Consider the following 27405-nt stretch of genomic DNA (forward strand, 5'->3'; position numbering starts at 1 on the left):
AATTATCTGGCATCCAGAATATATTTGTGTTATTGTTATGAGCTGTTGAGTTGACTGTGACTCATAACGGCCTTATGTACAACAGCTTGGAACCCTCCCTCATCCTGAGCCAATCTCACTGTCCCTAACACACCTATCCCCATTACCCCAGTTACTGGGTCGATCCACCTCAGCTAGAGTCTTCCTTTCCTGGGCTGTCTCTCCACCATTCCAAGCACGATGTCCTTCTCCAAGGACTGGTCCCTCCTGGCAACATGCCCCAAGTATGTGAGATAGAACTTCAAAAGTTAAAACAAATCCACAAGAACGTATTTATAAGAAGCCTACAGTTCAACAATGAAAGACAAATAACTCATCTTAAAGAGTGGGAAAGGGTTGAAATAGATATTATTTTCCAAGGAAGATATAAAATGGCCAATAGAGACATGAAGAGATGCTCAGCCTCACTGCTAATAAACGCAATAATGAGATGCACTTTGCCTCCACTAGGATGGCTGTCATAAAAAAGACAGACACTAACCATTGGGAAAGATATAAAGAAATTAGAGGAAATACAGAAACCCTCATCTATTGGCAGCGGAAGTAGAAAACTATGCTTTATTTTGGAAAAAAGTTTGAGCTTGCTAAAAAGTCAAACACAGCCTTACCATATAGCCCAGAAATTCCACTTGTAGGTTTATTACCCAAGTGAATCAGAAATACAGATTCATATAATACTTTGTACATTAAATTTCTTAGTAGTAATATTCTTTAGTAGTCAAAAGATGAAACAATTAAAAGATCTATCAACTCATAAATGGATAAAAAGAATGTGGTATAGCCATGCAATGATAAAATAAAAAAAAAAGACCACAATAAAAAACCATATAAAAAACCCCAATATATGCTACAACAAGGTTGAATCTTGGAAACATGCTAAATAATAAAGCTTAGATACTCTGGCTCATGGCTCATGCAAGATTCCATAGAAATATATAGGATAGGCAATAGACTTAAAACTCAAAGTAGACTATCAGCTTAGGGCTTGTAGACCATAGAGAGATGTGGGATGGGAAGTGACTGCTCCAGAGTTTCTTTCTGAAGTGATGAAACGTTCTGAACTTCAACAGCACTGTCGCACAACTTTGTGAATATGTGTGAATTTTATCTCAAAATGTATATGAATTAAAACACAAAGAATTTCCAAGGGGAGAAGAATCCAGAAGAGACAGAATTCTGGAATGCATGAGTGTAAAAGGATTTTCATGACCTTCAGAGATCATAAAAAATGTGAATGCTTTGAAACCTAACAGATTGTTCAGAGGGTCCCCTAAAAACTTGAGCAGGTGGCAGTGAAGGTGTGCAGAGAAGGACATGGCCTTATGATCTACTCTTTGTCAACTCCCTTGCTCCACATTCACAGCAGCCCTACTTGTATTTGTTTCACTTGCTGGCCTTCTGGTTAGGGGTTCAAGAACCAATTCTACAGCATCAGTTTGAATAAAACCAAAACAGACAAGGAAACTGAGGCTCAAAGAGGCCAAATGAGTGATGACTCCAATGCCAGTCGGTAGCACAGCACAGCAAGGACAGCAGTTCCTGTGTTTGGACACACGATGGAGGACTTCCACTACGAGGCTCTCCTTGGTGCGTGAGTCCTCCTAGCCATTCTCTGTATCTCCAGAATCCCGGTCATTAGGGAACTCATCAGAAATGCAAATTGTTGGGCCTTATCCCAGGTCCACTGGGAACTCACTGGGTCTAGAAATCCGTGTTTTAAGGAGCTCACTAAATGGGTCTGATGTACACTGACATTTGGGACTCTCTGAGCCAGACCATGTAAACATATGGGGAACGGGTCTGGGAAAGAGAGGTAAGGAGCCCCCTCTATTTCATCCTGGTGTCTAGACTGTGACTCATGCCCATATCCCCTGCCCCAAGCCTTGAAGAGGTCCCCAAGAAGAAAATCAGTCAGGAGCAGAAAGCTACTTGGGGGTGGCTGAGGAAACGATTTAGGGGGAAACAAGGTTGGACTTGATCTTGCCAGGAAGAGAATACCACCAACCCACGTTTAAAACTGGAAGGTGCCGAGAGAGAGAAAATAAATAGCGAATAAGGAACAAATATAATTTAGTAAAAATTCTGAGCATGTAAGGCTGGTATTGAAAGATCTGATTTAGGAGCATTTTATGCCAATTGGCAACAACATAAGAGTTGCCAGAAATGTTTCTGAATTAATTCTAAATTGGTATATGAATATCTAGCTGGCTTAAGGCCATTGGAGAAAAATGATCATGATAGTCTTTAATCAAGCCCAAGTTGCTGCTTCCTCCTCCTTTACATTTTAAATACCGCCTTGGATTTGGAAACTTAGCAAAGGACTAAACTTTTGGTCCGAGAAGTTTCCCAATGGACTCGATCGATTGGAAAGAGAAAGTGTATGATTCCTTGGAAATCCACAATCTGGTGGCCAGGGACAGGAAGCTGGGTGATCTAGCATGATCAGTGGCAGAAGCTGCCTGGTGCAAGAGAACCAGATTTTCTGCCTCCCAGATGTTCAAAGTGACAAAATGCACCTCCAGAATGCAAATAACTGGCATCTGGCATGCAGATCTGTTAGCAATGCCAGCCTGATAAAAAAGGTCGTTAAATGTGATTTGGCTTAAAGGAACTTTGTGACCACCCCCAATTCCAGTCAAGCATCACTTCCAAGCAAGTGACATTCTCACCAACACATGTCTTAGAAATTTATTTGACAAACAGATACCACACACTCATCTGCAGGCTGTATATGTGTCTCAATTCACAAATGTTAGAGTATATTTCAGAACCTTGTAGATGGAAGCAATTTGTGAAGATATCTTCTACATGATCGATGGAGAGGGAGGAGGGGGAAAAAACTGTAGTATTTTTTTTTTAAATTTTACCTCTTGGCCCATTTCCATACTGCAAAGTTTTGTTGATTGAGCTTTGGCATCAACCATAACATTAAACATGGTGCATATTGACTGTGGGACTCGAAAATCTGTTGATCGACTGGTTTTTTGCAGCTTAACTTCAAATGCAATCCTGGTTCTATTAAAACAAAGTAGGAAAAGACCAATTCAGCATTCAGACAGCAGCAGGTGGAGGAGACATTTTCCGGGAGGTCAGTGAAAAAAAGAAAATTGAGGGCTGTAATCAGTTTTAATCGACAATGACTTCACATGTGTTCTCTCTTGAATGACTTTCCCAACTACGCCAATCCTATTCACAGAGACAGCCAGGTAAACCCTTCCATTCTCAGCAGTCCACAGAACACCTATAGCTTGGAGTATTTCTGTCTATAGTTGACTTGCTACAGAGAACCATAACTGCATGAGAATAAATGAATGAACAAACCCCTGATTGCAGCATTATAGCCCGTTCTGTCATTTTGGCAACTGCCTACCTTCACTGGAGGTTAGTAGAGAAACCAGTGTCTAATCTTGAAAACCTCATGGTGGTGGTGATGGTGGTGGGGAAATAAGTGACATTTTTGGTTTTGCTCTTTCTGATTTTAAAAGAGATTAAACAAAAATTCAACAAGTGTATCATATTCCTTTGAAGACTACAAAATATTGTTCTGGTTGGTTTCTTAGAGCAAAAGGAGATGTATAGAGCTGTTAAAGAGGGCTATGTTTGGAGAAGCGAGGGAAAGCAGGAAGAGTAATATTAGGGAACATTCATTGGTTTTTTTTTCTTTCCTTTCCATGTAATGTTTTTGAAATAAAAGTACATTCTTTCTAGAACTTCCGATATTGTAATATGCTCGCTAATGAGAGAATTGGGTAATAGTAGAATCCTAACATAACTCTGACATAGAAGCGTTAACAAGAGCAGCCAGCTGCCACTATGTCAATTTTGACTCATGAGGACCCCATGAATGAGTCACAAAAGAACTGTGCTCCATGGGAATGTCAGTGGCTGACTTTTTGGAAAGAGATGGACAGCTCTTTCTTCCAAGATGCCTCTGGGTGCATTTGAACTTCCGTTTCATTAAGAGCTGAGCACATTGGCTCTAGCGCCCAGGAACAGTAATTCTGACATTGCAAGGTCAACGTATGACAAGCAGGAATGAAGGAACCGTGAGTAGGAAACACCTAGATTAGCCTGGTCAGCTGGTAACACAGGTGTACAATCCCCAATAACAGCGTTGTAGAGGGGGCAGGTCTATCCTGAAAGACTTCAGAGAAGTGAGTGAGTTACATCATCCTTTATCGTTAAAGAAAAATATCTTTCTTAGTGAGTGGCTTTATTAAAGCCTTCCTCCCCTCCTTCTTTTGTCCGATGCATCTTTTCCGCATTGTTCACTGTCAGGTTCTGGAATCACTCAGCCATCAGGAAAGCATCCTGGTTCTGAGGTATTCATGGTTTTCTAACAGCGCATAGGAGGACCACGTAGCTAGTTAGCTCAGGAAAGAATGCCAGCTTGTGAACACACCCTGGCTGCATGCAGAGAAGCCAAGTATAATTTCTAAGGTTGGAAGCCCAGTTCTTAAGAAAAAAAGAGAGTGGGGGAAAAAACACCCCTCAACCCTTAAAACACCCCTATATATTATAAGAACATGTTAAAGATAAATTCTATCTTGGCTTCTAGAGAATCTGTGCACTAAAGTAGCTTTTTAATCATGATGATCATTTTAAGCTCCTCTGAAAAGGTTGCGTGTTCTGGGTTGGTGAAAAGGCAGCCTGATGGGGACTGTGTTGGACAGGTCCCTGTACTGATCTTCTGAAGCTGCTGTGCCAGTTCCGGCCCAAGCTGAGAAATGGAAATGAGAAAGCGCTCCCATCGCAATGAAGTAATCGTCTTCTGCTTTCACGGGAGAGCTGTTCAGAGCCCTTGGAGTGCGGGGCTGTGGGGAGAGGAAGCTGAATGCAAAATGAATGTGACTAAGATGCCAGATAGGCACGGACTTTTTTTATGTGGGACCAAACGTGGGGGAAGGAGAGATTTAATAAAACCAACTATCCTGGAGGGCAGAGTCACGGGTCCTGCTTTGCACCTCACACAGGACCTGATACAGACTTAGCTGGAGGCTCTGCAAATGTCTATTAAATGAAGGATGGAACTTAGACACAAGAAGCACCTTCCTAACTTTTTGGCACTGTAAGTTTATATCTATATATGGTGCTGCCCTTACTAAGTTATCCTGCTAGAACAAATGCTGTTTCTTTCCTCTCAAAGAGGAAAAACATGGGTTGTCCGCTCTACAACTGTAGATCCCATGCCCTGGAACATCCAAGGATGCTTTCACGCTCAAGTCTCAGAGTCTACAAGTTTAGGGCTGATATTTTCAACTCTGTTTTGCTTTGTGTTTATATTTAAGGTTTTAATTGAAAAGAGTATCAAGGCTATTCAAGCATCCAGTGCCAGCCAGTGGAATACATAAGCAGTTGACCAACTTCTGTCAATAGATGTTTATCCAACAGCTGTTTCATGCCAAGCATGTTGCGGAGACCTGGGGAGAGTGAAGGACATAAAATGCAAATGATATGCTCCGTGTCTGTGAGTAGCTCATGCTCTTTGAAGGAGCTGACTCATAAAGATATGATTACAATGTGGTAAGGGATTAAAGAGTTACTGCCCCTTTTCATATCCACATGTCTTCCCTTTTCCTCCAAGCATCTCCCTTTTCTTACTCTGGGTCCCAGAGAACTATATAAATATCTTAATGTGCAAATAGATTTAACCAGATCAAAAGCTGCTCATTGTTTTGGTTTCCTTAGGTGCTATGGAGCAAGCTACAACTCATAGTTTTAATTCTGAATTGAAATGCATGTCAGTTTCTTGGATAGATCAAGGGAGAACTTTTTCCTTCAAGGAACTATCCTACTGGAAGATCTTATTTTTTGTTTGACCATTAGGAAAAAGAGAATTGCTTTTCCTGGAGTTGATCTAGTCTGTGCGCAGGACAGCAGGGGGTTAGAATTGACTTGATAACAACCAGTTTTTTATATGAGATGGTAGAATTCAGAACCCCAAGCAAGTGTTTTGACTGGCTAAAAAAGTAGTTCTACCTAAGAATTGGGGGGCGGTGGCGAAAAAGAAACAAAAAATCTGGATGACCAGGATTTTATGCTTTCAGAAGTGGCTCAAACACCTCCTCAGTTTCTTTAGAGCACGTAGTTGTTTCCCAAAGTTTGCCAAGTCACTCACCTACCTGGGATGGAGATGCTCTTTCATCCTTTCATTTTCCAGCTATGATGCTCGTAACTTCTCTTCTTCCAAGATCTGAGTCCAGAGCACTCCCAGGCAAACCCAACCCAACCCAACACCTGCAACCAATCCATCAGCTAATTCACACACCACCTGGAGACCTGGCATGGCCTGAGTGGTTCAGGGTATAGTTTTTGAATGAGAAAAATGATGAAACCATTACGAACTGGAAAAGGAAGTTGGACATGTCGATAGAGAGATGAGGATGACACTTAATCAGTGGGATTTCATCTCTGCATCTTCTAAACAGGCAGACAACCTCCATGAGGAAAGGAATACTGTCTTCTATCCTTCACTATGTGCTGAGAACTTAGCATTTGCCTGGTATATAAGTGGCATGCAGACAATATATGTCGTCTTCCACACACCTTCTCTGAACTGCCTGCTTGGGAACTTCAAGTGTAGCCTTTCAACTTCAATGACACATCATAGTGACAAAATCAGGCAATTTATGGGACATTAAAATTTATGCCATTATCATAAGATGGTTGTTGATACCGAGACTTTTGGGGAAGACAATTAACAGCAGGAACATAGGAGGTGGTCAGTTCATATATCAAAAACGGATAATGATGTGAAGGCCTTACATACATTCATTGCTAGTAATCATTAGATTTTTGCTTACTGGCATTGGGCAATGTTAACTCTAGAACTGCATTTTCTTCTCTTTCTTCTATCTAACCACCCATCCATGCACACATGCATACATTTAACAAATATTTATGAAGTGAGTATTTTGTGCCAAACCCGACCCCAATCCCAACATCTATCTATTGTTACATATTGGGATTATGAGCAAGAATGGATGGTGACCTTTTCCTCAGGGAGCCAACAACTGCTAAAAGCGTTATAGACAGACTGTTCTGTGTTGAGGGATGAATGGACAGACATGAGGGTTACCCATTGACTGAATTCAATAAGCAGTCACCTTCTCTAAAAAGACCAAATCAGGACCAAGTGAGCGATCATCCCTCTAGCCTTCACTGATAAAAATGACAGTAGAGAAAGCATGCAGAAGCTGGGCAGCCGCCTAGGCTTACCTTTTGACACATGACTCAATCATATCACTTGCCATCAGCTTTAGTCGTTGTTCTAGGTGTTTTCCAAACTCTTCCTCGGGCCAGTGCAAGTCCCTAATGAAGGTTTGCAGGGCATCGAGTTTCCAGAACAGATCTTCCGAGGTGCCTGATCCATTACTGGCAGGACAGAGATCAGAAAACAAGAGTCATCCCCGGGCCTTCGGCTCCACAAAAGCTTACGCAAAGACAACTGCAGCCAGAAGGCTTAAGGCAAACAGTGGCTTCCACATACAAACGACGTGTGTAGGCAGTAGAGGTGGGGGCAATCGCCACCAGCAGATTTTGAGTTTTACCATACATGCTTTAGTCCACTCCATTTGGCCAATTATTCCAGACCAGGGAGAAGTCTGAAGGCGGTATCGCCCCGTTACAAGTAGAACTACAGTGTATGGTAAAAATCAGCCTTCTTTCAATAACCACATTAACACATGTGATGATTCAGATGAAGGCCACGGACCAGGGGAAGAAAGAAGTCTCAACAGATAATAACTACATGGCCAACATGCAGTTATTAGAACTCAGGGTTTCATGCATTTCCCCAGCTCCCCTCCAGAGCAGAGGCCTCTCAGAGATTGTCCTTTTCCAAAGGACAGTGCTAACAAAGTGGTGAGCGAGGACCTGCTTTCTCTCTTGAAGAGCTGGAAAGAAATTGGGGTGACTCAACCAAGACAGGTACACCTGGATACCTAGAATCCAAGATTCTTGAGCAGTTTGGATGCGATTTTAATTTTCAAAGACCAGCCCATTGCATAGGCAGCCCCAGGACAAGGTGAGTTGGGCGGTGGGAGGGGGAGTGGACAAGCGCTATTTGCAAAGCCGTAGGGCTCAAAACCTGAGCTCTCGCACCACTGCATCATCTTACCCAGTCCTCTGTACAGACGGAGACATGGGTCTTGATTCCCTTCTGTACAACGACATCTAGGTAACGTTTACCTGGGGCCTCCATGGGAAGCCTGTGCACGGGACGTGCTCCATCCCTCGCCCTCTTGCCCTTCACTGGCTGCCTTTCTGTTTTGTAACAATTCCATTTGGAGTTCAGAGAGCTCAGAGGGGTGGCCACCCCCCACCCCCTTCCTCGCATACCACTAATGCTAACACGGTAATTTATAAAATGCCCAACACACCATGCATTACCACTTGTGCTGACATCGTCTATAGAAACAGATGAGAGTGGGTGTTTCTATTGTGACAGATGCCAGCTGCATTGAATTAATGCTTCAGAGAGAAATATAGCTAGTGCATAAATGCATACACAGCTACTGCAGGGCGGGGAGGGAGCAAACCCCCGACATGCCGAGAGGGATCCTACAGCTTGGACCGACAGGGCAATGCTCGTAAGGACAGACCAGTCTGAGGTCAGAAGGTAGATGTATCTGACACGAAGGAGCAGGTAACATGGAAACATGTCCTTAAAAATGAAAGGTGGCAAAGGAGGAAACTGGAATTATGAAAAGATATAGAATCAGGCATTGCCTGGTGGGTGACTGAGATTCCACACCTTCTTGGATTCTGCCGTCAGCATTGTTCAAAAGTGGAGGAATGCATTGTCCCCTCGAGAAAGTTCATCCTTCTCCTGACCCCAACCTATTGCTTGGGAAAAAAGAAACCCCAACTTTGTCTAAGTTGAAGCCCCATTTTGGAACTGCATGGTTGTATGTTTTAAATCATTAAGTACATATGAATGCAATAATTGGTATTTATTACAACAACATTTTGACACCCATCTGGTTTCAGAGTTTCAAAAAATTCTTCTTGGGTTTTTTTTTCTCTCTTTTCTTTGAAGAGCTTATTATTAAGTTTTGACATGAGGAAAAGAATATTTTCTTTTTATTTTTAAGATAAACTGTTAATGTTAAGGCAATAGCACCAAGATTATTTTGATTGCTGAGCAGTTACCAAAATGTGTTCCCACTCATGCCTTAATTAATTGAACAGAGACCATTATCTGCTCTATTACAATGTCTTGATTCATATCTTTTCAAAAACAAGTTCACAGAGCATGCACAGAGGGAGGTAGGAGAGGCTTTTCGATATTTATTTTATTTTAATTTGAACAGTTACTGTCTAATCTAACTTTTAAGATAGTCATCTTAGCACGAATATGATTTGTGCTTTTTTTTCTGTTAAGGATTTATTTTCAGATAGACATTTTTGGAGGTTTAAATTTGCCTTCAGAAGAGACTCGGATGCACTGATCACATGATCGCAGGCACAGGCTGCTGGAAATACGGGTAGCCGTAAAGCAGCCAGGTAGAGCTGTCACTGAAATGTCCTGCTCTCTACCTGGATTACTGCAGAAAATAAAAACGCTGAGGCCCATCTTGATGGATATGAGTTTAAAATTTCAAAACATCACTGCCAGCTTCAGATCATTTTTTATTCCTTTGATAATAACACTTCCCTTTGAAAATGTGCCAATTTATTCTTTCAAGAAAAAGCTTATCTGGCCTATAATTAGCTGTGGTCTAAGAAAAGGATCAAAGGAGGGTATAGAATTGCTAAACCTCATTGCACGTATTAAATCATGCATGTGGTTCTAATTTAATTTTCTGGAGGTGGGATGTAGGGGTGCTGGGTCTTCTTCTCGCTAAGGAAGAATTAAGTGAGGAACCATTTCCTAAACTAGAGTCCATGCCGACTCAGCCTCCACATCCCAAAACCGCTGGCTTAAGGCAATGGCCTGGCCGCCAAGAAAAGCAACTCCACACATTTCTTGCTTTCAGATCACAATAATTTTAATTTTTTGTTCTTTGAATCTTCTCAAATTTTGAGATCTTCTTGCTACCTAGATAGCACTCAATGTTCCATATTTCATTCTGACTCTTGAAAGTACCTCTCCATAACATTTGTATTAAAAGGGTCTGATGCATTAAAAAGTATTAATTTAGCACTGACTGTCCTATTATTACTACAGTCTCTCAAGTGGCTGAGTGGTGAGGAGTTGTGCTGCCAGTCGAAAGGCACAGGGCTTGAATCCACCAGCTGCTCCACGGGACAAAGTTGGGCAATCTCCTCCAGCAAGATGTACAGCCTCTGAAATCCCACTGGAGGGTCAGCTATGAATTGGTTCTCCCTTGACAGCACCTAGCAACCACCACCACCAACTGGTGACACCAGAAATAAATTTCATGACTCAAGTAGCTTCTAGGACTTCTTGAAGAAAAAAAAAAATCAAGCTGGTACTGAGGGGAGCTTTTTATCTTAGATTATTTTAGATATCATATCCGACATAACTAGCTGGCCCGTCAACGAAGCTGGAATGGGATTGGGTGAACTCATAACAAACATCATGTCACTGATATTAAAAAAGGGGATGGGAAAAAAAAGGGATGGAGTACAGTCCATTTGCAAAAGAATTCAGGAAGTGAAACATAATTCTTCAAGTGTTCAGTGGGCGTGAGACAAATTGTTAATGCCATATATATAGAAAAAGTCTTACAAACATGATGTATGCCAGAAGTAAACAATATTGTCTCTGTATGATCAGCAAAATATGTCTAATTATCCATCTCCATCTCTGTTATATAGGATGTATAGGAATAAACAATACATATCCATGCCAAGATGACTTCGATCTAATTTAATTTAAATTCGATCTAATGTGAACTGAATACACACTCAGCATCATATATAGCAGCCATCCATGACGGTGCCGAAAAAGTAGGCATTTGTGGGATGCCTAGAGGGATGTTAACTGGTAGATTTGGTACTTTGGGAAGGTTCACATTGGGTAGGTTCACATTAGGTAGATTACTGGTTAAACTCCTGTGGAAGAAACAGACAGAAAGAAAAAAATACCATCACAGTGACGATGTAGATGTGGCAGAAGCACACGACAGTTGTAAATAAATTGGCTAAGTCCAAAGCAAGACAGCAGTGAAAACTCAAGCAACATATTCCCAGAAAGCAGTTTATGGATAGAAAGCTATGGTGGGGCTCAATAGTCGGAGAAGAATGTCAGAAGTGAATGGCGGAAGGAAGAACCAGATCAGTCAAATGAAATCCAACACACAGCAACTTAAAGGGTGGGAGCTCCTCGGGCACTGATATAAAATGATCACATTGTTGAAATGCCTTGTGAGGTGCCTTCTGTTTTCAGACTCTTTGTCCAAAGCATTGAGAACCTGTCTTATACTAAGAATGTGAGATTCCTGGGATTTTTGGTGGTGTGGCTGTGGATGCTGTCACCAGCCTATGACGAAGGGACACGGTAGGACGTTTGAACTTTTTATTTGGAAGTTACTTTTTATAAAGGTGCATTTCTTTAGTCAAAAATTAGGCAAAAGATGTAACAGGAAGTTCACTCGCTTAAATGAACACATAACAGTAATGCACAGAAGTGGAATCTTTCCCAACAACTGCTTCTGGAGATGGATATGTGCGTAATGAGGTGTCAGAGTTAATGGCTCAGATGAAGAAAACTAATCAAAGAAAAGGATCAACAGTGTATAATTTTACAGAGCACTTGAGGAAAAGGGAAGCTTCCTCTCTCAAATGAAGTCTGATTAACATGGAGAAAGGTTTACACAGGAAAACAGACACCTAGAAAATAATTTCCAAATTCAACTTTTAGATTTAACTCTTTGACCCAAAATATATTTAAAAACATAACCTCCTGGCAAAGGTTAAGATTCCTGGTGCTGTTGCATCTAATGTGTGGAGCTCTTAATCATAAGGTCAATGGTTCAAATCCATCAGATGTTCTATGGACGGAAAGAAGATGGGTAGTTTCCGCCCATATGGATTTACAGCCTTGATAACCTAATGTCAGGTCTCTATGAGTTGCCCTTGACCCAGTGGCAGTGGAAAGGTGAACTGTGGCAGTTCAAGTCCACTGGCAACTCGGAGGGAGGCAAATGGGTAATCTTTTCAGATGCGATTTACAGCCTCTGACAACCTGTGGGAGGGTCAGCTATGAGTGGATTCTGATGGCAATGGGATCGAGACCGGCAGGAGGCCTGGGAAGGGAGTGGGGAGCCTCCTGGTAAGATTCTGTTTCTTAACCTGAACAATGGTCACATGGGTTTGTTCAGTTGATAAAATAAACAGAGCTGTGGCTTTTCTGTAAAATGTTGAAATAAAAAGGTGGAGGGGGAAAAAAAAGATTTTAAAAGGTTATCTTGTGCTAGCTCGAACAACTGCTACTATGAAGGAGAGATGGAGAACTTTTAAAGTTGAGAGAAAAGAAATCAAAACAAAAGACTCATCTCAAACCACCCATTTCTGAGGGACTGTGGCATCATCGACTGTTACAGGCTGCGACTGTGCATCTCTGTCGTGGCATTTTAAGGGTGTTCCAGCCAGCCAAAGCCACTGGCACGGGAGAGCCCAGCCTAACTCCGCGTCTGAGAAGAGCCTTCCTGTTTAAGTGGAGCTGACAGCACTTTGGCAAGGGAGTTGAGGTTCTCTTTTTTGGATCATGCAGGAGGAGAGCAAGTTTTGCCAAAGCAGCTCTGCCCGGGGCAAGCTGTGTTCCACTAATGGGACTTCTGCAGGGGCTGCCGCTGCCTCTGGGCTTGCTCACTGAGCAAGCCTCCTGCCAAGCCCCAAATTCTGCACCCTGTGGGGAATCTGGATGCCTGTCGCCCTTTCATGATGGTGATATCGCACTGACTTTTTTACCAAAAACCCCAGACTGCAAAAGCACCAACCTGGCATGCTCTTCCTTACGAGAAACAGGTGTCTCCCAGGTTGTCCAACACACTGCACATTTTGGGAAAGTAGTAGAAGTCCCTGCTTTGGGTTTGTTATTAGGATGGCTCAGTGCTTGGAGAAGGATGTGGTAAACAGAAGGACAGTGAAAAAGAGAAAGGTCCTCCATGAATTAGAGTCACACAGTGACTGCAGCAGTGCATTCAAGCACAGTTGTGCGGCCGTTGAAGGGCTGGGCAATGTTTCATTCAATTACGTGCATGACCAGAAAGACTCCCAACAGCCCCTAACACCTAGTGCCCCCTCGCAATAACTTGGGCTTAAAAGCTGCTTGCTCTCTGAGGGTGGTCAAGAGAAGAGGCAATGTGTGACTACTCAGTAGATGGGGAAAATAGGACTTTCTCCCTCCACGTTCTCCATTGCGCGTGGGGAATTTTTCTGTGCTTTCAGTCCCCGGTGGTTCTCAGTCTTCAACATTGCCGTGTAATAAAATGCTGGCGATTTCCACTGAGACATGTGTAAGCCTCTATAAGCAAATGTGATCATTAAATGACACACACACTGAATAATGATCAAGGCATTAGGCGATCTTTAGAGATGGCAGCCTGGAAAGTTAAAATGTCAATTCTGAGCAAATTAAAAGTAGCATGGGATGAGTAACACACAAATGTATGCAAAAGCAAAGCAATTTAAACATATTAGCGGATGGCGAGTACACGGATTAGAAGCAAGCTTTGTTTTGCAGATGAAAAAAAATTTAAAAATTCTCATATTAATCAAAACATATTATATTTGTAAAATATGACATTTTGGCTAGACTACTGTACTGGGCTCATATAGAAACATTTCTTTCACATGACATATTACAAGGTGGTACTTCTGAAAGGATGGAACACCCTTGATATTTCTGCGTGTAGCAAAATAATGGAATGTACTGCGAATGTTACGAATATTTCATTGGATCCTAAAATTTTATCTAATAATCAAAGGAATAATCCCAGAAGTTATACAAAGAAGTGTAACAGCTCACTAATATACATGAGAAATGAGGGACTTTTCTGGTAGATTTTGGTTCAGACCAGACTCCTGGGGCTGCCAATGGATATACTATATTATTATTGTAAAGAAGATCCTTTAGGAACTACCTTCAAATAAATCCATCACACTTCTCCATGAGGATCATAGTTGGATACCCCTGGATAATATAAGAAAGCCTAATAAGCCTAACAGCTGATAGGCTAAAGTTCAGAGTCTTTCATTCATTTGGGAGCCATACTACTGAGAGAATAGGAAGGAATTGCACTGCAAAGACATGCAGTTTGAATCCATCAGCTGCTCCCCGGGAGAAAGATGGGCAGTCTCTTCCTGTGCAATTCACTGCCTCTGAAAACCCACTGCAGGGTCAGCTGTGGGTCAGTTCGAAGGTACTCCACAACAACAACAACAACCAGAAAAGAACAGCATATGCCCATGTTAAGAGGCCTGTGCCTATGTCCCGGATTAAAATACTCCGAGCTATTTTCTCTCCCATCAACAGGCCTGATGCACACATGCCCCAGCTTCTCTGCCAATGAACCTGAGTGGAGAGGGAGTCCTTCCATACTTCCTGGAGTTCATCTGTAATCAGGACTGTGCCTTCCTGCTGAAGGGATATGGCTAGATCTCCTCTCAATGACTTCTGGTTTAGATTTATGGAAGCCATTAGCTTTAAGATACAGCATGCTTCCTGCTTTTATGAGCACTTGTTTGTTTTTAGACCCAACCCCTACTTTGTAGCGTTGGCTTTCTTTAATGCCTTGCTGGTATCTACATCATGTTTCTTGGCCTTTTATAATTTTCCATCACCTCTCCAGCCTCAGGGATTTATCTTTGTAATGACTTAGTGCACACTGGTGCACAGAGATGATGGTGCACATCGTTCATATACTGTATGCATAACCATTTGCTATCAGGTTAATTCTGACTCACTGAAACCCCACATACATCAGGGTCAAGCTGCATTCCCTAAAATCTCCAGTGGTCTTTTGGGAATAAAGTCCCAGGCTTTTCTTCTCGGGTACACCTGGGTAGATTCAAACTGCATTCAACCTTTCATTTAGGCTGAGAACTTAACCCTTTGTTCCACCCTGGTACTTCACCTTACATTACACATAAAAGGGAGGGGAAGATATTTTGTCCCACTACAACTCAATAAAACTTTTTACATTCTGTTTGGAGGCTGCAAAGTTATTGTTCAGAATGCATGAGTTTGAAATGTCATGGGACTCTAGAACCTCTTAACCATGTCTCTACCTTTGTCCTCTAAGAGAGGACTTGCATAACCTGCTATTCACTGTTTCTACAGCATACTCTCCTTTCCCTGTATTTGCCCCTCAGATCATGTGTTTTCCAGGGCCCCTATAAGTTTTCCTCATCTCCTGAGGTGATTCCTTTATTACCTCACAAACTCCTCAGTTGAATTATATCTCTACTCTATTCTTTCACAACTCTTCTCTATGCTATTTGTATATGTGACTGCACCGAACACATGTGGTGTGTGCAGTACACTAAGTCAACACTCTGAATATGAGCCACCTCTCTGTAGGGGCATAATTTGTATTTGAAAATAATTCTACCTTGCTGAGACCTAACTCTACTGAAATTGTCAATTTGAGGATTGTATATATTTTTTCCTCTATCCCATGTTTTCCTATATTACATTCCTCCCCTCCCCCTGGACAAAGTCCTTAATAAATAGATCAGTCAGCCAACCAACAAATATTCCTTGAGCTAGGCACTGAGAAGGTGACGCGGACCCAACATGTATACTTGAGGGTATGTGGCTCATCATGCTTGTGGGAATGCTAGTGTTGGTAAAGCCTTGAGGATTCCGAGGCCTTGCTTTACTGAGGGTCCTGAGGCCCAGGAAGGTAAAGTGATTTGCCAGAGATACATCCAGCAAGTTGTTGGCGGAGGCAGGAGTCCTAACACCAAGCCCAGGGGAGAAGGGAGAGAGGAGAGAAGAGATGGGGAGGGGGGTGGACACACACACACACACACACACACACACTGACAGAGACAGAGAGAGACAAAGAAACACACACATACACACTCAGAGAGACAGACATAGTGACAAAGAGAGAGACAGAGACAAAGAAACACACACATACACATACCTAGAGACAGACATTGTGACAAAGAGAGAGAAAAAGAAACACAGAGAGAGAGCGAGAGCAAGAGAGAGAGAGAGAACGAGAGAGAGAGAGAGGGAGAGAGAAATGTTTTTGAGAAACAAGAAACCCAGATTTCACAGAGCATCTACCAAGAAGCAGTGGTTTGCTCTACCATTGATGATCAACCTAACATCTTCACATGAAATGGGTAGCCATGAAGCTGAGAAGTATGTGTGTCTGGAGGTGTTTCAGTAGAGACTAGGGAGTTATCTAGCAGAGAGAAGGTAGCAGGGAGGTCTAGGACTGGACAAGCCTTGGATTGGATGCTCAGTATTTGTCCGTGTTGCAGGTTGTGAGAAACTGACCAAGAATGAACAGATGAAGAACTGGAGGAACTAGTAGATCTCACCAACAAGTAGGGCCCAAAGCTAATGTTTAGGACCTTCAGGAGGGTTGGGAGTAACATGTACAACTGTGGGCAGTGGGCTTATGACATGTCCTGATGGATTCCCATGAGAAGAAAAATCCATATTTGAAGATATTTTACTAATAGCATGAACCTGTCTTTAAGTAGCTGTCTTCAGCTGCAGCTAGAAGCCATACCTTTCCCCATCAATGCATAGACATTCTAAGCACGATTCGGTATGTGGCTTTTTGGAAAGTGAGGTGTTACCCTTTTCTCTCTTTACAGAGATGTAAGGCCAGCTTGTAGAGAAAGGTAAAAATCAGATATTTTACTCTTCATACAATGACTTCCACTGATTGAAGCAAACCTAAATGTTGATTATTTTATTTCATCAGATCATCTTTATTTGGTAGAGTTGGTTTGTGTATGTGTGTGCATTCTAGGAGGGGAGAGAAATCTCTGTTTCTTTGTCACCACTTTAATAAGTGGTCAGATGAAGGATCATACTTTGTTTTTCTTCACATGGTGGAAGCGTGGGGAAACTCATTTCTCTTCACACATAAACATGGCCCTGATCCCCTCTTTCATCTATTTTGTGCCACTCTGCAAACTTTTCCCATGGCATCCACATTCTGTTTACAAACCAGCTAATAAAATGTGTGTGATTTCAAAAGATTTTACTTCCATTTATGTTTTGTTGGCACTTTCAAATGTCTCCACATTCTCTGAAAAGCACGCACTGTTTAGCATGAACTGAACAAGCTGCAATCATATTCACTAACCAACACACAATTTTGGACAAGAAAGCTACTTTAAAAACCCTAAAACACATCCACGTAAAATACTCTTGGGTTACTGTTCACAGCTATTATTCTTTCACATATTTTCAAGTTTTTAAGTGATCCAAGAGTTCAAATGTCATCACTAATTTTGTCTGGGTTTGTTTTTTGTTTTGTTGTGTTTTTTTTAATCACTAAAAAGCATCCTCAACAAATGTCCCTGGACTAAGACCTTCCATTGTGAAAATGATTCTGTCTAGTGCTGATAATATGAAGGATACGCTTAACATATCACAAGAGGCAACAATCACAATCTAATTTGTGAAGAATTTAAAATAACCTTAGTGATATTATTATTATGGTCCACAACAACTTTCAGACACTGGGGAGGGTCCTTTTTGAACAGTTTTTCAGATGATAAAACAAGCTCAGAGAAGTTCTGATACTTGTCTTCTGCCTTGCAAATGGATGATAAGTCTCTACTTGGGGACTTGTCTAGAGTTATTCAAGAAAAATTGAAGGATTCCAGTATTTCCTCCCATATTTTTATATTAGTTGCTGTTGTTATGTGCTGTCGAGTTGCCTGTGACTCATAGCGACCCTATGTACAATAGCTCTAAACCCTGCTCTATCCAGTGCCAATCTTATTGTCTCCAACACACCTACCCATATTACCCTGGTCACTGAATCAAACTATCTCATCAAGGGTCTTCCTCTCCTGTGCTGTCACTCCACCCTCCCAAGCATGATGTCCCTCTCCAAGGACTAGTCCCGCCTTGCAACATGCCAAAGTGTATGTCAAACGAAGCTTCAAAATCCTTGCCTCCTAGGAGCAGCCTGGCTTCACCCTCTCTAGGACAAACAAACTTGTTTGTTGTCCTAGCAGTCCATGATATATTCAACCCTCTTCTCCAGCACCACAGCTCAAAGGCATCAATTCTCCTTCTATTATCCCTGGTCATTGTCCAGCTTTCTGATGCATAGCAAGTAACTGCAAAGACCATGGCTTGTATAGTAGATTCTACTTTTTAAATACAAGTAAGTAAATACTATTTTAAGACTATTACTATTTTAAAAATGTAAATATGAATTTTAACCTTCTTTCCTTTTTCCCACTAAAGAATCACTGCCATAATTTTTTACAAAAGCTACTGAAAAAACCTCACAAGCAAGCAAAAAAACCCCAAAGCCCAACCCCACAAAACCAAAATAAAACAAATCCCCCCAAACTAACAAATCAAAAGAAAAAAGCAAGCTTCCCATTGATGCTTTATGCTAAGGTACTCAGTTTTAGTCTTATAAGTTAAGACAGTAGGGCCATATTTGGAGACTGCTCAAAATCCAAGAACAAAGAAAAATGTAGATTATTATTATTTTTGTTTATTACTTGCATGTGAAGGATTATGCTTAGTGGCCTGCATTCAGTAGGGTAAATAAAATAAATTCTCTGGTGGCTCATGTGTGGAAAGGAGGCAGGGAGAGCAATTTTGCGTTAATTTTTTTATCACATGTAGTATTTACCAATGCATATTAGAGGGAGAATTTAATTTCAGAAAATTGCTTAAAGACGGGGCATGAGTCAGGGCTTCTAAGTTAAGAATGCAGGCTCTTGCATAGTGCTGTCTAATCTGGACGTTCGCTTGTACATACCTTCTTACCAGTCCATACTGATTGCTACATCACAAAGATTCAAAAGGACTAGAGAGAGCAACATGGTTTACTTATCGCAAAACAAAAACAAACCCCAAACACCCAAACTCACAACAAAACCAAATAACAAAACTCGAACAGGACAAAGCCAACACTAGGATTAATTAGTTCTTTAGAAATTCCACAAGAAAATCTCCCCTACAGGAGTTCTCTACTTCTTCAGAAAGGGAGTTTGAAGCTGACCATCTGGCTGACTGGAGCATCAGCCGTGCTCCTTGCTGGAAACCAGAGTAGACAGTGAACCTGCCAAATTGCCTCACGCAGGTCCCAAGATTCACCAAGCGGTTGAGGAAATTGTTAAGTTCATTACCCACAGGATTTCTCATAATCTCACCTGCAGAATAACCACCTCATGTTAAAAAATGGACACAGTGGTGAAATGACACTTAGGACATTCTGCATGAAGCAAGGTGAAACGAAATTTTGTCTTACTGTGCTCTCAGTATTTCAAAATACACCAGTGAGCTTTAGAGCTCTTCAAGAAACAAGGGTGTAGAGTGGACGAGAAGGATAGATGGTCTTCCCTGAACATACTGGCACATAGAGTCGTTTCCTTGAGTCACATCTCAGAGGCTTCATTCAGGGAAAGACAAGCTAGGGACAGCGGGGGAGCCTCTTGCTTTTGTAAACACTTTACAGAGCCGTACTCTTGTTTAAGTATTGTGTAGGGCTGCATTTGCACCACAATAACAGAATTGAGTAGTTGTGATCGAGACTTTATGAACTGCAAAGTCTAAAGCATTTGCTACATAGCCTTTTAGAGAAAAGGTCTGATGATTTCTTGTCAACACCCACCATGGAGCACACTCTGGGAGCACTTTTCCCCAAAGGACGCAACCACCATGGGTGTTTGATACATCTGTGTGGTACAGATGTGACAGCAAGGCACATAGCTCTTGTTTATCTTGTGTCTAAGAGAAAGATTCTAGTTTATAAAACATTTCTCAACCCCCTCCTCCCATCCACTTGGGCAAGGGGGTGATGGGAGGAAGTACCCATTCACAGTTGGGCAAGGGGATGATGGGAGGAAGTACCCATTCACAGTAAAAACCATCAATCCATTTCTGTATGACTCTTCAGCCACTTGTACCCACACTCCGATGGTATCAAAAGAGGTTTCCTTACTTGACTGGTTCCCATGACTCCCGCTCAAAGCCCCTGTGAATGGATTGTGCAATTGAGGACTCCATCAAATCCACATATCTAACAACAAGTGGGGCAAACAGGTCTTGCAGGTGTTTGTGAAATTTTCCATTGCACAAATTATCTAGAACAGATAAGCAAAAGCTGGGTAAGAAATTAGAGTTGCTTTATCAATGTACTGCATACACACAGAGGCAATTGTCTTTTATGTTAAATATGGTCTTGCTAGGGAAGCCCAAAAGAAGCATGCATTGTCCAGAGGGGGCTTCAGGGAATCCCGTCTCCCTGTCCCCTCCTCCCGCCCCCACATAATAGGCATTACTCTTGGAAGGGCAAGTGTCCACCATCTTCCTCCAGTGTTTGTGTTAGGTGGTAAAGTGCATCCACAGGACTGTGTCCAACATGGGCAGAGTCAGTGGCAATGGTTGTTGTGGGTGCTGTGGTGTAGAACTGTGACAGGATATGTTCCAATGTGGGCTGATTCTACCCTCTCCATGAACCAAGGTATGTGGAAACACAGTGTGAGTGTCTGAGAGAGGAGGAAGGATAGCCTTACTGTAAGGCTGACCAGTGAGTCGCATTATCACGACTGTTTGAGAATGTATAGGGAATCCATGAGATCTTTTGAGAATGTGTGCAAGTGAGTTAGTGAGAGACTGATTGAATGGGTGGTTAAGATTGTGTGTGATTTTGTTACTGTGTGCTCTTGTTTTCTTACCACCCTGTGACAACATGTGACAGTGAGTGAGAAGACCAAAAAAGTACATGAATAGCATTGGAGGTCATGCTTAAATCTGCTTGAAAAGAAGATGGAATTGAAAAAATATTTTCATTTAACTGTCCATGCTTCTCGATTGAAAGGAAGAAGACTCATGCTCCTTGCAAAAGCAACAATTTACACCATTTCTCCCCCACTCCCACCTCCCTCTGCTTGCACTCATTAGATTAAAAGAAGGAAGAACATCATTCTTTTCCTTCACTATCCTCCCTGGAGAAGAAGGTCTACGTTTCAGTTATGTGCCATGGTAACATGTAGTGTGCTTAGTAAAAATTTTTTTTTAAATATATAGAAATCATCTTTTATTAAAAATGGCCAAATGTGAAGGTGTTAATCAACTTGGTCAAGGAAAATGAAAATACACAGGATGGATACCACTTCTGACATGATCTGAGCTCATCTACCTTGTAAATAGAGGGATTCCTCGCAACAGAATACTTGTTGGAGGAAATGAAATGTCCATCAACTTTAAGAGGTTCCCCCCCCAAAGTACTGCTAACTACACTATGAAGGACTGTGCCCAGCCTGAAGTCAGCCCGGGATAAAGCTCTTTTAGCAACCTGGTTATCTGCACATAACACACAAGAAGTCCAAACAATCTAAGACGGTACCTACAGTCAGTACGGAGAAAGTCGTTCAGCAGCTGGAACAGAGGAAAACTGTCCCATGTGTCCGGGGGCTGCACCTCTAATGCTGCATCCATGTCCACAGCAAAGAGCGACAGGAACGTCTCGGCATGCTCCACCATTAGGTCTGACCACCACGCAAAGGCCTTTGAAATGCGGCAGAAAAGTAAGAGACAAAGATATGATGAGCTTCCTTCTCTGATGCAAGACACCAACTCAAGACCTCACTTGTTCAAGATTGATTGTGCATCTAGCAGGGCCCGGTAACTTTATTGTAAAGAGAACAGCATTTTTGAGAGAACCGAGTCTCCAAGTGTCCAAAGCAGAGCTTTTCATGATGCCAGCTGTTCCTTAGAGACCCATCCTCTGACCACCTGTTGGCCAGGGATGCTGCTACAGAAAGGACGGATGTTCAACTTCTGTTCAATTTACAATAACTCAGTATGTTTGAATCATGCTCTTTGCTATCATTGTTGGCTAGGTCTTGCTCTAAGTTATTAGAATTTGGGAGTTTCTTCACTGTGTTTATGGGTTTTCTGCTGGTCTGCTAACCTCAGAAATTGTGATTATTGTTCACCTTACAGCAGTGCACCTGGAGTGGAATTGCCTATGGGTTTATACAAACTCAGAGAGCCATGTTTCTCTAAATATTGGGGATATTTCTCCTATTTCACACAAAGCCAAAGGGAGCTATTGTTGCAATTGCTACAATGCTTTTGAGTCCAAAATCTCTTTAACTAGGGAGTCTTTGTTTTTGGTAGTGGTCTGTCTGAAGAATCAGGCTTTCGGCTAGGAGATACGGAGTAACATTAGGACTTACTATTCTGTGGGGCTGGGCACGTATGTACATTGAAAACCAAAAAATATCAGTGAAGTAACTCATTTTCATGCATGTAGGTCCTCGGAAATCATTGTGCAGGGTCTGGGGGATGGACATTCGCATCGGACTGGGCCAGATGTGAATGCAACTCGAAGGCATGCATGCATGTTGACTGATCATTTCTGGCAGGAGGCATGCAGAATGAGTGGTGGCGTCAACAGGCCCCTTCTTGCTGATTTCAAAGAGAGCAGGGAAAAACCACCCCAAACAAACCAGACCCCAAAACAAACCACTAGGCCATCCTTGTCCTCCACCCCCCACCCAATGCCATAAAGTATTTACATTGGAAACACTTTCTGAAGCATTCACCAAAACCAATTATAAAGAAATAATAATGAAAAAAAAAGATGGGAAGGCATTTGGGAACATGAAAGATGATTATGGAAATAATTCCATAAATGAAAGAGTTTGTTCAATGGCCAAGCTCTTCTGTGATCTATTAGTTATTGGGGATATCTGAACAGCCACAAAGAGGCAGGCTACGAGTCTCCCTCTCTTCTTTCATGAGATTTCATTTTACTTACTTCTCCTTTATCAACATGTGGCTGGTTTGCAAATTAAATGGAAAAAATCAAGTCATGGACCATTCGGCAAGGTCTGCTTGGCTGGAAATAGACACCTGCTGTTTCCATTTTACTTTTACAATAGAATCTCACTGGTTCAGAGTGAGGGGTGGAGGGGATGAGATGCTAGCGTGTCAGCAGAATAGCCTGTACTACTGGGCTTTCTAAACAGAAAGATCAGTTTACTGCTTCCCAATGCAGCCTGTAATTGGGCACCAGCTAAGAAGCTATTCATGTAGGTGACACAGGTTTTCATAAAAAGGCATTATTAATAGAAAAGTTTTTTTAAGAGTCTAGTAATTATAAGGTAAGCTGATCTATATACACCTGAGACAAAGGGAAGCATTAATTTCCTAGAAATGGAAGAAATGGAGAAAAAGTTCTGGGTTCCTCTAACTTGTGAGAAGAACCTTTAGAATTGCCAGAGAAATTGGAGATTGTCTAACACTTAAGGAAAATGCAAAGGATCACGTCACCAATTCAGTCATCACAAATGGAAGTATATGGGTCTGAACCAATGAGGTTTTATTGTAGTGTTACCACCAGACCATGAAAACCCGGATGCCTGGGGCTTGTTCCACTCACTACCTGGCTAAGTGCACCAAGACCAACACCAAACCCACTGCCCTGGAGTCCGTTCCAACTCACAGTATCCCCACAGGATAGAGGAGAACTGCCCAACGAGGGATCCTCAGGCTGCACATCTTAACGGAAGCAGATCCCCACATCCTTCTCCTGTGGAGCAGCTAGTGGGTTCTAACCACTAACTTTCTGGTAAACAGCCAAGCGCTTTAACCATGGCTCCACCAGAAACCTCCTAGCCAAGTCCAAGAAGAGGATGAAATTCTTCATTCCATTCCCAGAACTTTCCCCAGTCACCCAGCTTTTGGGGCTGAGACTGCTAAACACTGGAACTTGTTGGAGGCCCCGCCCACCCCCACCCCGGAGCCTGTTTAGAGGGTTGTCTCTCTGTAATCCTGATACAGGATGTTTGCGAAGTTAACACTTGCATGGCCAATGCAAATTCTTTTGTCACTGAATTAACTTTACATTTTCACAATGAGGGACAACTTCCGCTGAGGAAATGGAGCTGCCTACCCAGACACTCCCTAGGTTGAGGGCGGAAAATAACACCAAAGGAGAAGAGAAAGCAACCCTAATACCTGAACTTACAAGTGTCTCAATCCAACCTCATACCTGTCCTTTGCCATCTTTTGTATTTCAAAATTGCAAACCAGAGACCACAGGCAGCACCCACTTCTACTATCAGTTCCTGGTTGTAGTTTAATAAATTTCTGAGCAAATATCTACACTGGCTGTGTTAATCATTATAGCTAGGTAACACTGAAGAACAATGATTACTGTGACAAAAAAATGACCAATGAAGAAGCCTGGAAGAGGAATTTAGGACTCTTGCAAACCAAGATAATTTAATTTAGAAGCAGTAGAGACTGGAACTATTTCTACACATCCCCAGGCCAATTCTTTCAAAACCTCCTAACGCATGATTGTTTAAGAAAGACAAAAAAAAAAATTTCTAGCAGGAGAAGTAACAACCGAAGAGCCATATCTCTCATGAACAGAGTCTGTGTGACAGAGTTGGGCAAGATGAAGTTTTATGTCTTTGAAACAGTATTTATTTATTTGATGTTTGCTGACACAGGTTAGTGCAATTTTTTGTACATGGCTAATGTATTTGTGGACATCTCAAATTCTTAGGAACCTTTTTCTGAAGACAATGAAGAGTTTTCCTTGGCTTCTAAATACTTACCCAATCATTAACATTATTCAAAAGCAAGGACGTGGGCTTTAGGGTTACAGTCAACTGCACTGAACACACTGTATATTTTGCACACAAACTAACATGTATATATGTACCCCTCTGTATTCAACAATACATATATACATATACATACGTATACATAGAGAGAGATTGGGAAAGTGAAGCAACAATACATGAAGGCATAATTCATGTGTGTGTCCCTGTGTGAATATGGGTTTTAATAGTTTAGAAGCTGAAAACAAGATAAAGTAACAGTTAAGAGATAAATATGGTAACTTCTACTATATACTGTATATTTGTATATATGATATATTCTTAATTGCTGGGATTTTTTTTATCTTGATAGATTTATTGCTTTATTTTGAAATTAAGAATGGCTTTAAGGATTTCTTTTTTTCTCCCTGAGGGTAGAGGCAATTCGATTTGCCACATTCGTCTACATAGGACTACCAGCTATCTTAGCTGCACAGCCAAGATCCATGCTTATGATTTGATGATTTCCTTGGGTTTTACTTAGCACCCAGTAGGTGGGTCCCTTTCTCTAGGAAAATACCATCTTCAACTTCATCCTTTTGGGTAGCAACAACTCATCTCTGATGTCCCAGTGCAAAGTCTACATCTTCTGCTACAACTCCACATGTAATTCACTCATTGTTGAGTCGGCCTCCAGTGGGTTTTCAGAAGCTATAAGTCACATGGAAGATACACTTTCTCCCTTGGGGCTGATGGTGGATTTGAACCACCATTGAGGCCCTACCTTTGGATAACAGTGCAAATCCCTATAGACCCTACCTTTGGATAACAGTGCAATTCCCTATAGACTAGGCCACCAGAGCTCCTTTGCTTCAACTCAGTGGTTCTCAAATCTAGCTGCACTCTGGTCTAACCTGGGCAGCTGTAAGAGAATTACTAATGTTTGCCTCTCCCCTGTAAGACTTACATCAACTCAATTGGGGTGATCCCTGGGTATTTTTAAAGTGCTTCCTAGGTGATTGCAATTGACAGTGAAGGTTGACAACAGGTGGCAGGCTCTTTTTTGACCAATCCATCTTGAAGCTGTTCTTCTTTCTTTTGGCTGTATCGTTCACTTGGTACATTCCACGTAGGTTTTGTTCTTTCATGCTGATCTATTCACATGTGTTTGCTTCCTTTATGATTTCTTCCTAAGAACAGAATAGCCACTCTTTGTTGAGTGCTTATTATATTTCATGTGTAATAGCAAATGTTTCACTTCATTATTACCTCCACCAACGAGGTGGAAGTCACAAAGTCTGGAAGAGGTAAGGCTGGAATTCAGAGGCCTGAGCTCTTAGCTATTTTATGCTCTTCTGTTTGTAGGCTTAAGCGACCTTTTAACTCATTGTCCTTGAAAAAAAATCACCAAGGCAAGTGCCTGGGGGCTCAAAATACAATATGATCTCTAAGTAGCTTTTAACCAGTTGATTAATTGGTAATTAATATCAGCAAAGAGGTATTATGATTGAGTGAAATTATTAATTTGGTGCAGTTATCTAAAAGCAGATTTCGTTTCTAGGATTTCCAAGTCTGCTGAAGTTTTCACCACTAAGTTCTGATGTTAGGAATGAAATACGAACTGAATTAATTTCTGCCCTAGTTATTCACCCCAAATGGATTTTGACTGTGTAAGATTAAAATATATTGTGATGATGGTTATTAGCTTGTGATGATGGTTTAAGAGGATAATCAGTTTTGTGAAAAATAGCTTTGAGGAAAGTAGATATGTCTTCTTTGGAATGCCAACTTGCCTTTGGCAGATATTTTGAGTTTGGAAGAGAACAGGTCCATTCTTAGCCTGGTAGTGACCTTGGAGAATAACTGAGTGAGGGGAAAAGTTCTGGTACTCATGTCTTTAAAAAAAAGTATGGGTTTTGTCAAACCTCAAACACTAAAATCAGGGGAGACCAGGTTAGATCCCCACCATACCTCTGGAAACAATTCTGAGGACACCTGGAAAAAAATGTACTTACCATTTCTTAAATGCTAGATGCCTCAACCCCCCAAAAATGTAGACTAGACCAGAGTAGAGGAATATTCTAATCCAGATTGCTTTCTATATGGCTGGAAGATAATCCTGGGTTCGTATATCTGAGGTTACTGATTTGCTCCCCTTCTCACTCATAGCTGTGCCTTGCTGGGCACAAGATGAGTTAGTTACACCATCTCATGTAGAAACTCTCACTCTTGGTGGGTTTGGGAAAGAATGTTTCTTCGGCACTCTCTCTATATATAAATACTGTATATATGATTCACATACAGACGATTCTAGAGGAAGATTAGTACCACTCTAGCTAGCTACTGGTTACTAGGTTTGTTACTCAGCCGCTGTAATAGAGGTACGTAGAGACAGACATAGGGAACTACAACAGGCTAAGGACAGAGTCAAGGCAGATAGGAGGCGTGTCTCGGGATGTAACTGCACTTGTTGTTAAGTATATCAATTGCTTCATGCACGCACACGAGAATCATCCACATTTACCCTGCCGTGGAGGGCCACCCATTTCACAAGCAGTCCACTGGAAGTTGCTGTTACATTCCTTGGTCAATGTTAGAAAGCAGGAGCACCCAGGAAAAGTCCCATTAGAAGACATGGTATTGGAAGGGCATGCACAGAGTATG

At 41.7% G+C, this 27405-nt stretch overlaps 1 protein-coding gene across 1 annotated transcript in view; it reads right to left on the reverse strand.

The window, feature by feature from the left end:
* The window catches only part of CADPS (Ca++-dependent secretion activator), a 560788-nt gene that overhangs the window by 115010 nt on the left and 418373 nt on the right, over positions 1 to 27405 (reverse strand). The window contains exons 20-23 of the mRNA XM_006893865.1: positions 21532 to 21688; positions 20121 to 20262; positions 7258 to 7413; positions 2907 to 3054 (exon numbers count right to left, since the gene is read on the reverse strand). Of these exons, the coding sequence (XP_006893927.1) occupies positions 2907 to 3054; positions 7258 to 7413; positions 20121 to 20262; positions 21532 to 21688 (603 nt within the window). The remainder of the gene's footprint in view (positions 1 to 2906; positions 3055 to 7257; positions 7414 to 20120; positions 20263 to 21531; positions 21689 to 27405) is intronic.

The sequence above is a fragment of the Elephantulus edwardii genome, unplaced genomic scaffold (assembly GCF_000299155.1).
Source record: "Elephantulus edwardii isolate Elephantulus edwardi_28Jun2011 unplaced genomic scaffold, EleEdw1.0 scaffold00132, whole genome shotgun sequence".
Lineage (NCBI taxonomy): Eukaryota > Metazoa > Chordata > Mammalia > Macroscelidea > Macroscelididae > Elephantulus > Elephantulus edwardii.